General features: G+C 36.2%; 2 protein-coding genes and 1 long non-coding RNA gene across 3 annotated transcripts; all 3 read right to left on the bottom strand.

Moving 5' to 3' along the window:
• Positions 1 to 1255: 1255 nt before the first annotated feature.
• On the bottom strand, positions 1256 to 4761 carry LOC130712352 (uncharacterized). The gene is made up of 2 exons (XM_057562187.1): positions 3148 to 4761; positions 1256 to 1520 (listed from the first exon to the last, which is right to left on the bottom strand). Exon 1 carries the CDS (start codon positions 4759 to 4761, stop codon positions 3922 to 3924), a length of 840 nt encoding a protein of 279 aa, XP_057418170.1. The 3' UTR covers positions 1256 to 1520; positions 3148 to 3921.
• Positions 4762 to 5059: 298 nt separating this feature from the next.
• Positions 5060 to 7295, bottom strand: LOC130716183 (uncharacterized). The gene is made up of 2 exons (XR_009011883.1): positions 6952 to 7295; positions 5060 to 5324 (listed from the first exon to the last, which is right to left on the bottom strand). It is a non-coding gene; the product is annotated as an uncharacterized LOC130716183 (long non-coding RNA).
• A 2890-nt stretch (positions 7296 to 10185) lies between these two features.
• Positions 10186 to 13548, bottom strand: LOC130714555 (heat shock factor protein HSF24-like). The gene is given in 3 exon segments (XM_057564462.1): positions 10186 to 10418; positions 10420 to 10929; positions 12893 to 13548. Coding segments are annotated over 3 exon segments (765 nt in total). The 5' UTR covers positions 13097 to 13548; the 3' UTR covers positions 10186 to 10367.
• Positions 13549 to 16736: the final 3188 nt, after the last annotated feature.

Here is a 16736-nt window from a genome sequence, read left to right as displayed (position 1 = left end):
GGAAAATGCAAGTGAAGCAGAGATTGAGCGTTTTCTCGTGAAACACTGGAGATTGAGGAATCATGAAGAGAATCAAGAGTAGATTTTTAGGGTTTAATCGAGAGTGGAATCAGGAGAGTGAAATTGAGAGTCGAATCAGAAGAAATCGAGAGTGAATCAGGTTGAAATCGGTGGAAATTGAGAGATCAAATCAGGTTGCAATCGGTGGAAATCGAGAGATCAAATCGGTGGAAAGGATTCAGGAGCTTCCATGGTCAACGAATCAGGTTGCAATCGTGAGAGTGAGAATGAGAAACGAGTTCAGAGTGAGAGTGAGATGAGAGTTCAGAGAGTGAAAATTGGGAGAGTTTAATAACGTAATTTTTTGCGGGGGTTATTAAAACCTCCCCTAAGTAATGAAAATTAATGTAATCTGCGGGGGTTGTTAAAACCCCCGCTAAATAACCCCCACTAAATCATGTTTTTTTTGTAGTGCATGCTTTCCCAACAAGGCCACATTATGATCTCGAACTTTCCTCAATCCAAGCTCCACCAAATGCTTGGGCCAAGCCACGCGGTCCCAACTCACTAAGTGCAAGCCCTTCCCATTCCTGTCCTTTGTTTAAATTGTTTGTTTTTCTTAACCATTATTTCCCCTTATTTACTATTCTTTCTTTCTGATTACTTTTTCTTAAGCAAAATTGGTTCCAATGAAGTATACTTATGATTAATAAACCATTTTTTAATTATAGTTACGGAATTCATATGTCAAATTTTTTACAAACCAACCAATGTATTGTAATCAGATCAGATTGTTTTAATTTTAAGAGTTTATTTTACACAATAATTATCAAGGAATTTACTTAACTAACTTAAGCGAATAAATTTCTGTTCCAGGTTAATAGCAGCAATGAAATTATTTTCTTAATAAAAATTTGAATAAATAATATGTTATATGAAAAAAAGTTAATAACAAATATGCAATGTCAATGAAGCTTAATAATTTTTTTTCTAACATGTACCAAAAAAATTGTAAAACTCCAAAAAAAAAAAGTGGGCTCTCAGAAAGAGTATATCGTCCAACTTAATCATTAATTCGTAAACATCAGGCCTCCACCACAAGTGTAACACCCCAATTCTAAACGGCATATGTATTGCAAATATCAGAGTGATAAAAATTTTAACACTCATGAGGCATTACATAATCACTTAAAACATTAACATAATGCTCTTGTAACAGATACATAGCACATAAACTTTGAGATGAACTCATAAATAAACTTAAATGCTCTTGTGACAGTTAATTAGTCTTTGAACTAGTTCACTTTGACAAATAGTTATGCAGCGAATCCAATGTCTTTAAAACTTAAAGAAAACATAGTATCTTGCCCACAACTTAAAACAGAAACAACTTCTCAAATAACAACTTAATTCAAATTATAACAGAAGGAAAACAAGCGTCCATTTCCCCCCCGAGTGATACGTATCAGAGCAAGGACTCCAACTCGAAATAAAGGCTATAGACTACTCCTCCTGATTACCTGCACGTTACCAACAAGGGTAACATTCAAACAGAAGGGGTGAGATATCGAGTATCATAAATATAAGAATGGCAATAAATATGCTAGATTAATGCCACACCACTTCTTTTTATATTCATATAGCTCAGTTACTAAAACAGTCACAAATAACGTCATCGACTCGGATACAATTCGAACACAACAATGACTATGCATATGTATGTGGTACCAACAAGGCTTCAGCCCTCATCACTAATTGCCAATTATTGGAGGCACAAGGCATAAGCCTTCATCACAAATCACCAATACAGGCCATCACAGAGTATGCAGATGCTATGCGACTCAAAAGGACGTATACATCTCATAATCATCACTTCAACACGAGGCATTGCGCCTATATCACTACATCACTAACATCGCTTAAAACAACACAATTCAGCACACATGCATTTTTATCAACTATACAATTACCCTGACATCTTAGGCAATTTTGGCACCAAATCAATGAAACAACTCACTTAAGCATGCAATCATGGAAGAAGCTATCACATATGGTAAATAAATTATGGATTTCATGCTAAAGGTGTTCAGCCACATGCATCATCCTCATAGCTAATACATGGCACATAAAGACATTAACTTTCATACAACATGTAAGCTAAATCTAATTATATTTCCAAAACAATCATAATTTCCGTAATCTGGAAAAACAGCAGGAACACCAGCCACTAAAAGCGGTCTCCTGAATTCGTTACTGAACCAAAAATCATGTATTTTATATGCCTAGAAAGCTAACTTAAAGTCCTACAATTTCTTAGTTGATCACATCCTCATTTGAGCACTCTAACTGGGCGAAAACAGGTCTCGAAGTGTACTGTCCAGCCCAGGAAATTTTGGACAGCAGCACAGCATCATCAAATCCGTGCATAAATCATATAGCAGTTCAGGAATTACGCTCACAGCAGAAACATATTTCAGTAGAGATAACCTACAAGATTCGTTACTTGTTCAAAAATTACAAATGACCTCAATTTGAAAAGCTAACAGAAAACTCCACCTCTTTCTAGTTCATCAAAGAATTTTCTGGGCACATTAACAAGGTGAAAAATCACGTTGAAGTTCACTGGCAGAGATAGCAGATACAGAGCGCAGAAAAACATGGTTTACTAAACTGAACTTACAGACCTCGTCTCTCAACCAAAAATTATGTACCATATCATTCCAGAAAGCTCTTTCAAAGGCCTACACTTTCTCAGTTCAACGCAACATTATTCGAGAACTCTAAACAGGCTCTAAAAGGCTTCGAAAGTCACGGTTCATACCAGGAAAATGACCAGTCCGTTTTATGTTCCAAAATAAGTGATTAAAGTTGTTTATCATCAAACAAGACACAAAACCTAACAAGCATGCTACCTAACAGTCCTTATGTGCGTGATCATAAAGAAAATCAAAAGGGAACCTCAACCCAAAACTCCTAGCATACTATGGTTCTGCCCTCACCCCGTTCAATCACACAAAAGAAAATCCCAAAATCAATGGATTTCAAATCAGATTTCCAGAACATCATTAACAGAAACAATTCTACATCTCCCAAATCCCTAATATCATTCACCATAATTCCATTAGAAACTCAAAATCCCACCCTTACCTTTGGATTGAGTGCAGCTCCCCGTTCCCGATCGAATTCTCCGAAGCCGATCCGCTCTCCCTCTCTTCCTGCTACTTCACGCACAGCCTTCTTCTTTTTTTTTTCTCCTTCTTTCACGCGTCATCTTCTTTCTTATTTTTTTTTTCTTTAGCTGCTTCCCTATCCTTATTAAACCATCTAAACCTAATTCCTCAAGGGCTGAACTAAAAATCCTAAAATCTCTCCTAGTCCTTGTCTCTATTTTTAATCCTAACTTTCACCCCTAGCTCTCTTCCATTTCATAAAACACACCCAGCATCACAAAAAAAATATTTTATTTCATTAAAGTATTATTATATCACCTATTAAACCACCATACAATATAATCTTAATTAAAATAAAATACCAACATTATTTTAATTAAAAACGGGGTGTTACAACTCTCCCCCACTTAAGAATTTTCGCCCTCGAAAATTTCCTTAAACGAACAATTCGGGTAGGACTCCCTCATCTGACTCTCAAGCTCCAATGAAATAAAGAATGCATCACACCCATAATAATAATGGCAATCAAAGATGTACCATTAATAAAGCACGTACTTCGAATTAGTCTATCCTCAGCAGTAGTCTCAGCACCAGATAAAGCAAACACCTTCCCCCTTGCAAGATCCTTCTTGGGTTTTTCACAATTAGTACTGATGTGACCTTACTCTCCACATCTGTAGCATGCCACAGTTTTACCTTCTAGGCACTCAAAGGATTTGTGGCCCAGCTTGCCACACTTAAATCATGTTGCTTATGAATTGGGACATTCAGGAGAACGATGTCCTTCAACACCACACTTGTAGCACCTAACCGGATTAGGAGCTCCTCCCCCACTCGGCTTCTTGTCATGACCAGCTTCTTGTTTACCCTTATTAGCAGGATTCCCATACGGTTTCCCTCTGAATTGCCCCTTTTCTTTCTTCTCTTTCAAAGACTTGTAGTGAGCAGCACTTTCCCTGCTATCCTCATCATATATCCTACTCCTGTTAACCAGGTCAGAAAATCGGATAATCTGTTGATATCCCACAACATTCTTGATCTCAGGTCTCAAACCATTCACAAACTTGTTACACTTAGATCTCTCAGCTTCGGCAGTATTGTAGTGGGGACAAAACTTAATCAATTCCTCAAACTTTGTAGCATACTCCGCCACGGTTCCATTACCCTGCTTCAGTTCAAGAAACTCAATTTCCTTCTTTCCACGCACATCTTCTGGATAGTACTTCTCCAGAAATGCACCCTTGAAAAGATCCCAAGTAATCTCCATCCCATCACCTTCAAACCTCTGAACAGTGTTGTCCCACCAATCTTCAGCTTCTTTCTCAAGCATATGGGTGCCAAACTGCACCTTCTGCGCGTCAGTACAATTCATGACTCGAAAGATCTTCTCAATTGCTTTCAGCCATGCCTGTGCTTTGTCAGGGTCGTATGCTCCTTCAAAGGTTGGCGGATTGTTCCTCTGAAACTTTCCCAAAGCACGGAATTCATCCTGATTATGGTTCCCAAGGTTCGCTTGCTGACCTTGCCCAATGGCGCCAGCCAACATTGCCAATGCCTCAGCGATAGCTTCATCATTCCTTCCGGCAACCATTTTCCTGAATCTCCAAACAGCCAACAACTCTTATCAAACAACAGCTCGATAGTGCTACTTACACATATCGAGTATCAGTAAGTATTAGAATATATATTATACTAAAAACTTGGTCTCTGACCAACCATTGCTCTGATACCACTAATGTAACACCCCAATTCTAAACGGCATATGTATTGCAAATATCAGAGTGATAAAAATTTTAACACTCATGAGGCATTACATAATCACTTAAAACATTAACATAATGCTCTTGTAACAGATACATAGCACATAAACTTTGAGATGAACTCATAAATAAACTTAAATGCTCTTGTGACAGTTAATTAGTCTTTGAACTAGTTCACTTTGACAAATAGTTATGCAGCGAATCCAATGTCTTTAAAACTTAAAGAAAACATAGTATCTTGCCCACAACTTAAAACAGAAACAACTTCTCAAATAACAACTTAATTCAAATTATAACAGAAGGAAAACAAGCGTCCATTTCCCCCCCGAGTGCTACGTATCAGAGCAAGGACTCCAACTCGAAATAAAGGCTATAGACTACTCCTCCTGATTACCTGCACGTTACCAACAAGGGTAACATTCAAACAGAAGGGGTGAGATATCGAGTATCATAAATATAAGAATGGCAATAAATATGCTAGATTAATGCCACACCACTTCTTTTTATATTCATATAGCTCAGTTACTAAAACAGTCACAAATAACGTCATCGACTCGGATACAATTCGAACACAACAATGACTATGCATATGTATGTGGTACCAACAAGGCTTCAGCCCTCATCACTAATTGCCAATTATTGGAGGCACAAGACATAAGCCTTCATCACAAATCGCCAATACAGGCCATCACAGAGTATGCAGATGCTATGCGACTCAAAAGGACGTATACATCTCATAATCATCACTTCAACACGAGGCATTGCGCCTATATCACTACATCACTAACATCGCTTAAAACAACACAATTCAGCACACATGCATTTTTATCAACTATACAATTACCCTGACATCTTAGGCAATTTTGGCACCAAATCAATGAAACAACTCACTTAAGCATGCAATCATGGAAGAAGCTATCACATATGGTAAATAAATTATGGATTTCATGCTAAAGGTGTTCAGCCACATGCATCATCCTCATAGCTAATACATGGCACATAAAGACATTAACTTTCATACAACATGTAAGCTAAATCTAATTATATTTCCAAAACAATCATAATTTCCGTAATCTGGAAAAACAGCAGGAACACCAGCCACTAAAAGCGGTCTCCTGAATTCGTTACTGAACCAAAAATCATGTATTTTATATGCCTAGAAAGCTAACTTAAAGTCCTACAATTTCTTAGTTGATCACATCCTCATTTGAGCACTCTAACTGGGCGAAAACAGGTCTCGAAGTGTACTGTCCAGCCCAGGAAATTTTGGACAGCAGCACAGCATCATCAAATCCGTGCATAAATCATATAGCAGTTCAGGAATTACGCTCACAGCAGAAACATATTTCAGTAGAGATAACCTACAAGATTCGTTACTTGTTCAAAAATTACAAATGACCTCAATTTGAAAAGCTAACAGAAAACTCCACCTCTTTCTAGTTCATCAAAGAATTTTCTGGGCACATTAACAAGGTGAAAAATCACGTTGAAGTTCACTGGCAGAGATAGCAGATACAGAGCGCAGAAAAACATGGTTTACTAAACTGAACTTACAGACCTCGTCTCTCAACCAAAAATTATGTACCATATCATTCCAGAAAGCTCTTTCAAAGGCCTACACTTTCTCAGTTCAACGCAACATTATTCGAGAACTCTAAACAGGCTCTAAAAGGCTTCGAAAGTCACGGTTCATACCAGGAAAATGACCAGTCCGTTTTATGTTCCAAAATAAGTGATTAAAGTTGTTTATCATCAAACAAGACACAAAACCTAACAAGCATGCTACCTAACAGTCCTTATGTGCGTGATCATAAAGAAAATCAAAAGGGAACCTCAACCCAAAACTCCTAGCATACTATGGTTCTGCCCTCACCCCGTTCAATCACACAAAAGAAAATCCCAAAATCAATGGATTTCAAATCAGATTTCCAGAACATCATTAACAGAAACAATTCTACATCTCCCAAATCCCTAATATCATTCACCATAATTCCATTAGAAACTCAAAATCCCACCCTTACCTTTGGATTGAGTGCAGCTCCCCGTTCCCGATCGAATTCTCCGAAGCCGATCCGCTCTCCCTCTCTTCCTGCTACTTCACGCACAGCCTTCTTCTTTTTTTTTTCTCCTTCTTTCACGCGTCATCTTCTTTCTTATTTTTTTTTCTTTAGCTGCTTCCCTATCCTTATTAAACCATCTAAACCTAATTCCTCAAGGGCTGAACTAAAAATCCTAAAATCTCTCCTAGTCCTTGTCTCTATTTTTAATCCTAACTTTCACCCCTAGCTCTCTTCAATTTCATAAAACACACCCAGCATCACAAAAAAAATATTTTATTTCATTAAAGTATTATTATATCACCTATTAAACCACCATACAATATAATCTTAATTAAAATAAAATACCAACATTATTTTAATTAAAAACGGGGTGTTACAACAAGCAACCTATATTTGCGGTTAATTTTATAGGCAAATGTTAGTTGTTAATTGTTAGTAAATTAATTCATTCGTATAGGTTTGAACCCTGACCTTTCCCCCTGCAAATCCCTTCATTTCCCCTCACCAAGTGAGCTACCATTCCCCTAGCCCATATTTACCGTAATTAGTTTTTTTTTTTGGAAAACAAAAATATATTGATATATTGAATGCTGAGAAATAACCAATCTCAACATGGGTATAGTGACCTAGCCAGAAAAGCATGGTGGCAAAACCCCATCCACAAACCAAAAAACCATTAACACCTCGATCGCAAACTCAATAAGCATAAACCCAAGCTAGAAACCTACCAAACAACCCCTAATGACACCACTAAAAAACCAAAAAGGCCTCCAACGATATCAAAGAAATGACAATAAGATCGAACAAAATGGGAATCACCAATGCGAACCATGATGGCAAGAAGCAGCTAAAAACCCAATAGAAGAACCACACAACAAAAGAGCAGTGTCAACGAGCACCTGGAGCAAAAGAGGCAGAGGGAAGCGACTACGAATCAAGAACAACAAGATGCACGCTGAGAAATAGACATACGACCCAAAACCGCAACACCAACCGTCTCCAACCCAGCAGATCCAACGGATCTGAAATCGCCATCCACACCACGAACCTGCCCTTCTTCACCAATGCTACACATTAGCCACCAAACCCAGAGAAATTATCTGGAAGAGCAAGTCCAACTACACCCAAAAACACCAAAAACCCACACTACCAAGGCCTGAAACTACACAAAGAAGGGAGAAACAAGATCACCCTAAATGATCTAAGCCACCGCCATATGAAGAAGTGAGACTGGTTGCACATACAGTCATCACTCCAAAGAGGATCGACCAACCCAACATTTAGTTCCCCGACCTTTGAAGTCTTCGCCGGAGAAGGGCAAAGGACTAGGCCACCGACGTCAACAGAAGGATCCACCACCGAAAGAGTGAAACCCAAGAGGAGCCACAACCAAGGACCGCACAGGAGGAGGAAAAGCCAAGGGAAAGGTGGAGGGTGCAAGGAGATCGATACTAATCAAGAGAGAAGAAGGAGGGGGTTGTCTCTGCCGCGGCCACCCAACAAAACCTTAGATTTGAGAGGATTAGAAAGAGAAAGAGTTCGAGGAAAGGAAAAACATTTAACAACTAGTTATTAAAAATGACTAATTAGAGATAAAAAAGCCAATATTACAGGGAAACATAATAATTAACTTATTCAAAACAAACATTTCATACCCAAAAATATTTTTCTTTATATCATTAAATTAAAGTATTATTACATAACATCTTATATTACATTCATTACTTATATATTTTTTTTTGAAAATTTAGGTGGTCGCAATTGCCTCCATATGCTACCGAGTGCATCTGTCGCCTATTAAAAAAACCAAGTGCATCTATCCTACCGTATAGTGTACACCAGCCCCTGGTTTGAAATAGTAGAAGGGATGACCAATTAATAAATATTAAAACATATACTACAATCTGTATCTGGTAGTTATGCGCAGCATGCAGCAGCCAACACCATGATTTGAACTTTCTAGATAGTTTCCAATTAGTTGTGGATTGAAATAACCTACTGATCAACCTTGACACACGAACAATATTTTAGAAAATAATAAAACTTGTGAAACCATCAGAATCACGGTCTTGGAAGCTCGCATTCCGTTTTGCAATACACTGTATTTTGACTATTTTCCAAAACAGTATGAGTACAAGTTTTTAATCTGTTTTTTTATCTATCATATAGTACGTCTTTGGCAAAGACCAACCTCAGCTCAAAAGAATGATTTTATACGTATAATTCTTTAGTGTAAAAAGTAGTATAACAATACCTATGATAATTTAAGTATGAAAATAAAGGGGATGTATCTTATGAGAAAGGTAATCTTATGTGAGAAAATGAGAATAAATCACGACCGTTAGATCTAACAATCAATGGTTAAGATTAAAAGAATTTAATGGTCATGTGATTGTCACATGATCACTTAAAAAAGTCACATGACTTAATGTTTTAATCTTGACCGTTGATGGTTAGATCTAACGGTCGTGATTTATTCTCATTTTCTCACATAAGATTACCTTTCTCATAAGATACATCCTCTGAAAATAAAAATCTACTTGGTATATTTTTAAGCTTATCTTATTTGAATGAATTAGAATATTAGATTGAACTTGTCCAATAAGCATTGAACACCTCATGCAAATCACCCGATTCTTTTTTGGTACATAAATCACCCGATTCTAATGACTAGCTTTTCTTTTATTGTGATTCTAATGACTAGCTAGAATTAAAAAAGATACTCCTATGGCTATAGGTACACCAATTCTAAAATTTAGTAATTTTTATTGAGTTTAGTGGTCAGTGTAAATTTACACACACTGACAATTAATCGCAACATACCACATAAGATTAAGTAATCACATTTATTTTTAATTTAATTTAATTTAAAATATATTTAATGATGTGATATAACTCAATTGAATGATTATGTAACTATGTATACTAACGACACACACATCTTTAATCTATTTTTAATGTTTCTTTTCATTTAAACATTTTTTTGTCAATTTATATTCCAAAACTACATAAATTCATGTGAATGTGAATGATTCTATATTATATTTAACACACTTAATACTCTATTGCCTCTTGCATGACAAAATCACAAAATGTGTGTAGATAAATTAGACTGAAATTATCCTAATTTAAGAATGTGCATTTGAGTGTTTGTCACTATTGATATGTTCACCAATCATTACTTACTCTAATTCATATCATTAACTATACTTATTAAAGTTTATCAATTAAATTCAATAACATACAACATCCATATTAAATTCAGATCATACAAATGTATTTTACACTACATAACCATCATCATGCATTTTTATCATGATGGACAAGAGTCTGAACTAAACATTCTTAAAAATAGTATAGCAACCTCGACACCAGTCCTAGACAACAGTCTTAATCTCTTTAGCACGACCACCAACAGGTTCTTCACGCCCTCGATCTCTTGCGGCAGTTACCCTTGGTAATGGTGGGTGTGGCAATCACTTTCTCTCCCTTTTCTCCATTCAGCCATACACCAAACAATTTCAAATTCTCCCCACTACACTCATCTACCACCACATCGTTGCTGGACCCATTAGTTCCTTGCCGAATCATGCAGTTTATCTGATCGGGCCCCACATCGAGTGTCTCCCTCAGAAACGCCACGAGCTCGTCGCATTGCTTTTTTGCTTGCTCCAGCTCGCAGCTCAATTTCTCGTTGTCTATCTTCAATTTCTCGTTCTCGCATGATAAATCAGTTGGCACCGCCGCTGCGTCCACTGATCCCGTCGACGTTGAACCCAAGTCATCGCCGCCAGAGTTTGACGCCGAGTTTGCGCCACCAGGTTTGCCGGTTACTGACACCGTCTTCCGCCGCTTGATTTCCACTAGCAGCTCCTTTTGGCCTTGCTTGAAGCACTCGTTCGCGAATTCCCATTTGTCAGGAACGATCTTTCGAAACCCCTGTATAATTGAAATTGAATATTAATTAATAAACCAATAGTAAAAAAAAATCTACAGATTTTATTTACTTAATAAATAATGCTAATTTACATTTTTTAAAGAGAAAAAGTTTGATGCATCGACGGTGTAAAGTTTTTTTAAACCGTCAACCAATCAGATTTCAAGGATGTACCACGTCAATTAATGAAATTAAATAAAATGAGAAATTTTCTCACATCCTTGAAATCTGATTGATTGACGGGTAAAAAAATTTTACACCGTCGGTGCATAGAAATTAAACTCTTTTTTAAATAATACATGAGTTTTTCCTATTTTTTTAAACTTAGCGATTAATATTTAACACATAAAAATAAAATTTAATGTAAATTAACTATAGAATGATGACTTATTTTAAAAATAAACTCCCATAGACTTATCCTTCTTATCAATTATAAGGTCTATAATTTTTTAATCAACCGAAAAGGAGAACATAACTTTGACAATCTTTTTTCTTTGTGGGGTAGTTAGAAAGTAGTTTTCTTTTGTAGAAATATCAGAAACAATTTCTTCAAGAAGAGACATGTCATCAATGAAGCACAAATAAAAAATGGTTAATGAATAAATATCTATAAACTGAAAAATATTACATTTTATTAATAGAAATAATTTCACAAAATATATAAAATATTCATTAATTAATATCCCTAAGAGCATTCATTAATTTCGTACGGAATCGACAAAGATCATCAGTAACAAAATAATGCAATCGTGACATATTACAATAGAAATTGTTAAAAAAATTAGACAAATAAAAAACATCGGGCCCATCTACCACGAGCCCAATAGCCTAAGCATGTTCGTATCCGTCGGCAGAGTGGTGGCGCAACTACCACAGCCACCATTCAGCTTCACATTCACATTCATACAAGGCAAGTAGGCAACTACATACCCATCAAACTAAACTAGAAAATTATCCACCAACCACACTTCGTGCCATATCATTTTCTTTTATTTGACCTTTCAAAATATTTATTACTATAGTCAAACTCATTTATCAAATGACATAACAATTTAATTAATAGCATCACAAAGAACTAAATTCAAACCCATGTCACAATTATCCCAATATTAATTTTATGCATGGCAGACACATACTTACTAATTTATGACGGTAAAAAACTATCACAAATGGTATATGTCTAGATGAAAATGTGATACATAAATCAAAGCCTTGTCTTGGAATCAAACAATGCATTATTAAATCTTTTTCTTTGTTAGTTAAAAAAAAGTCTTTTGCTTTTATAGATAATATAAATAATGTTAATCTAATTTTAAAATAATTTCTTATTTTGAAATAAAGATACTTTTCATATTTTACATTATTTCTTTTAAAATTAAACTATCACAAAAACCACTTTAGACTTCCCCACGAGAACAGAAATTCTTCCAATGCGGCCACCTAACCAAAGATATCTAGCATTAAGCAACACGTGCTTTTTAGCATGTACATGAATTTCTTTCAAATTTTACATTTCATTCTACGAACCACATGGGGAGTAAATTTCCTAGAAGCAGAGTGTATGGTGTGAAAATCACTTACAAACACCGTGTAAACAAAGACTTCAACAAACAATAGACAATTTCCAAGCAACCAATCCTACATTATATAACCAATTTTATTTATTTATTTATTTCATATTCCCAAGACGACTCCTAAATTAAAAATTCCACAATATTCTACTCCCCCAATCAAGATGATTTACGAATCATAAGGTAAAGTAAGCAATACCAATTTCTACATTGAATATAAGTTGAATCTATATTTGGCCGAAAAGCAACCATCATGAACTGAACTTTTCAAAAAATAAATGAATCACAGGTTGATAAGCTTATCATGAACAAACAAGTCACAACAATTAAAGGACATAATTACAGAAACCAACACAAGCAAAACTGAAGAAGAGAAAGAACAAGGGACACTTACGTAAGTATTGAGCTGGCGAACAAAGCTGGAGAAGTTGTTGTGCTTGAAATACTTGGGAAGCAAGTCCCTAGCAAAATCCGCATGTTTCCACACCACAAACGTGCCACCACTTTCACTCCATGAAACCACGTCGTCCGTGGCAGGATCCTCCACCAGCTGATACGTCTTCACCAAAAACGGTGCCGGCGTCGACCGCTGCGACATTTCTCCTTGACCGATTTACCCCTCCACCTACCACCTTACAAATTTTTTAACTATTTTTTTTTAAAAACAAATAAAAAAATCTGTACTTTTTTTTTTTTCTCTTGTAAGCTACCTTGATGTATTAATAAGGAAAAATAATAAAAAATGTAACTATGTATGTTAACTATAAGCTTAGGAGCTAGGAAGAAGAACTGAAAAGGAGGAGAGCGGTTAAGAATTCCCAATCCCAGCAATAGAAACCAAAGAGGAAGAAGCGAGAGTGAATCAAGGTAGGGAAAGAAGGGTTTCTGTGATCAGAATTATCCATGGATATCTTGGACATGAATTGGTGTGACAAAAATCATAACTTCTTGTTCTTCTCTGATGAGGTATAGAGAGAAAGAGAATGAAAGAAAGTTGAATAGGGTGTGATGATGTTTGAGTTTGAGGATTCTTAATTGCCTTGCTTGGGACTCTTTTTAATTTATAAAACAAAGGAAGCCAAATCCCACGCATGTGACGTGGGTTAATTGATTTCCTTCTAGAAATATTGAGACGCACTCCAAACTCAAAAGTCTAAAATGAATCACAATCACGTATGACCAAATTAACGAAACAAAAGAAAATAGTGGAACCAGCTTGGAGAGATTCTCGCCCCCGGACCACTTGACTCACTCGACCCACCCAACAAATATTATATAGGGTTAAATAAGTTTTTCGTCCCTGAACTATAGCGAGTTTTTGGTTTCCGTCCCTCAATTAAAATTTTGATGGTTTCCATCCCTTAACTTAGTAAACCGTTTGATTTTCATCCTTTGACCATTTTGACCGCTGACCAATTACCTACACGTTGGCAGCACACATCAGCGGTCAATATGGTCAAAGGACGAAAATCAAACGGTTTACTAAGTTAAGGGATGGAAACCATCAAAATTTTAATTGAGGGACGGAAACCAAAAACTCGCTATAGTTCAGGGACGAAAAACTTATTTAACCCTATTATATATTAAAACCTTTACTTATGTGTTTGGATGATTATTAAACGTCAAAAACAATGTCTTTTTTATAATACCTACTTATCTACCTTTGAAAATTTAAACAGAAATCATCACCTTTAACTAATAGTTATCATATGCTTTACTCTTTTTTTTTCTAGATGAATGCTACCTTTCAATGTATGGAAAGTAGTTCATCTGGCTAATTCAGTCAAATTACTTTAGTAAGCGATGATTGAAGAAGAACGATGTACTTCTGGTCGTAAAGGGACGAGGAAGAAGTATTTCTCTGTCAAAGTTGCGTCGACCTCCGTCTTCTGCCTCGGAGGGTACCCACGAAGTCACTTTGATGCCTAAATTAGATTGAAGAGAGAAGGATAGTGGTTAACATACCTTGTGATATCTCATAGCCTACCCTTTATATGAGACTAAGCTTTGGTAGCCTCGAAGGTGTGTAATGAAAGCGTAGTACAACATTGCTTCCTAGCCCGTTAGATCTACTGACGATCGCCTAGTCCATACAGCTAGGGTCACATGTCCTACAGTGTTCGATGCCTCGAGCTTTGTGTCAATACATATGGATAAGAGAGATAACACGTTTGAAGGTTTGATGAGACTAGTGAAAGTGACATAAACGCCATCGGTTCTGGGCTCAAGTCTGGCAGCGATTAGAAGTATGCACGTACATTGAGGGTGGGGAGTACTCGATGGTTAATATGGATCAGAGAGGGTTGGTGGCGTTTGAGTATACGAGTTTTCAAAGCGATGCTGCTCGAAGCTGACTGTCAGAACAATAATTCTTTAGCTCTGTTGCATAGTGAGCTGCACATTGAGAGGTACGTGTAATCAAGATCACTTGGTGCTCAAAGGTTATCGTCAGAACATCACCCTTCTAGCTCGGGTGATGTGAGCTACACAATGAGAGGTACGTGTGGTTGGGATCACTTGGTGCTCGGAGGTTACCGTCAGAACATCACCCTTCTAGCTCGGGTGTACGTGCAGATCTACATGCCGAAAGGTACGTGTGGTCGGGATCACTTGGTGCTCAGAGGTTACCATCGAAACAGTGTGGTCGAGATCTCTTTAGGGTTTCAAGGAGGTTCTTGCATTTGTGTTTTATTTTTAAGAATATTCATTTGTGTTTGAGGGGATGATTTGAAGGAGTGGCGTTGACACCTAATGCGTCAGGAAGGTAGATGGGGGATATGAGGAGGAGGATGGCGACGACGACGACTGAATGGACAAATTCTTCCTTTCGGATTGGAACTTGGTAAGCAATGAATGACGCTTGAGGTACATAACGTAATTAATGATAGATTTTTGCCATAGCACAAATAATTTGGAGTTCCTGTATAATTAACAAGGGAGCTAAAGTATAACATGTAAAAAAAAAATTTAAAAAGTTAACCGGTAAATAAGGTGGATGAGGTTCTTGTCAAAAGGAGGTGGTATAACTTTACACAATGATTTTCTTGTGTATGTATTAGGGTCTTGGAATTGTGTATGTTCAATACTCCGTCCGTATATATAAGTCACATTTTAAGAGTTTTTTTTACCCTAAATATAAGTCACTTTATAATATCAGTGAAGCATTTAATGTATTTTTCTCAAAACTACCCTCATATTTTATATGAAAGAGATAGTATAAATTTGAAAAGTTTTTAAATTGGAGAGAGAAATTCATGGATAATTTAGGAAAGTTGATAAATTATTTTACAAATTTATTAAGTAATTGTGACTTATAAATGAGGACGGAAGAGGTACCTTTTACAAGTTCTTCTTTTTATCGTTATATTTTAACCCAAAAATATAAATCGTACACTTTCCTCTCTAAGTACTAATTCGTGTATGATGTTTTTTTTATGATACCAACGACATATGCGGTTTGTTGCGGCCTGCAAAGTATTGCAGTTTGTATCAGCCAAATACCCCAGAAACTACAGGTGATATCAGTGTCGTCAAAATAATGGTATACACAAATCTGTTTTCATTTCTCTCTTCTTTTATTTTTTTCACTCATTATTTTGTACTACAAAATATGTAAAAACTCGTTGCCATTTCTATGCTATTGTTTTTTCACATTGCAATTATACAAGTGGCAAAGGAAGCTTCCAATGCCTTTCTTTCTCCGTAATTTGTTTTTTAATTCAATAAGAGGGGTGCCATGTTTTTCTGTATGAACGCATGCGCATGGTGGTATTCTGTTTTATACTCTTTCCAAGAATGGAAAAAGTGGAGAAGAAGAATGGGAATTAGGGGGGAGCTTAACAAAGTGGGTAAGGTGTTTTTTTCTTAGATCCCACCTACCACTTCCCATTTCTCTATTGACTGGACTTATATATCCTGATTATTATAATAATAATAATAATAATAATAATAATAATAATTATTATTATTATTATTATTATTTGTCATGTTTGTCATCTTTCTTCAATTTCTAGTCCTTTCCCATCTTTGTACTTAGACCTTTGTGGCACTTCCGACCGCCCAACTAGAGAGAATGGACAATACATATATAGAATCAAAATGTAATTATTAAGTGCTTTTAGGAGATCATTATGTAATTAATTCTAATTAAGAATAATATTAATCATTTAAACAAAGCTTATGTAATTAATTTTGAATGATACATTGTGCACGATGGAAATTGTTGATCCCAAACAAGG

Source organism: Lotus japonicus, chromosome 4 (assembly GCF_012489685.1).
Source record: "Lotus japonicus ecotype B-129 chromosome 4, LjGifu_v1.2".
In the NCBI taxonomy this organism is placed as follows: Eukaryota; Viridiplantae; Streptophyta; class Magnoliopsida; order Fabales; family Fabaceae; genus Lotus; species Lotus japonicus.
Note: the sequence above shows the minus strand (reverse complement) of the source record. Positions and strands in the feature narration are given on the sequence as shown.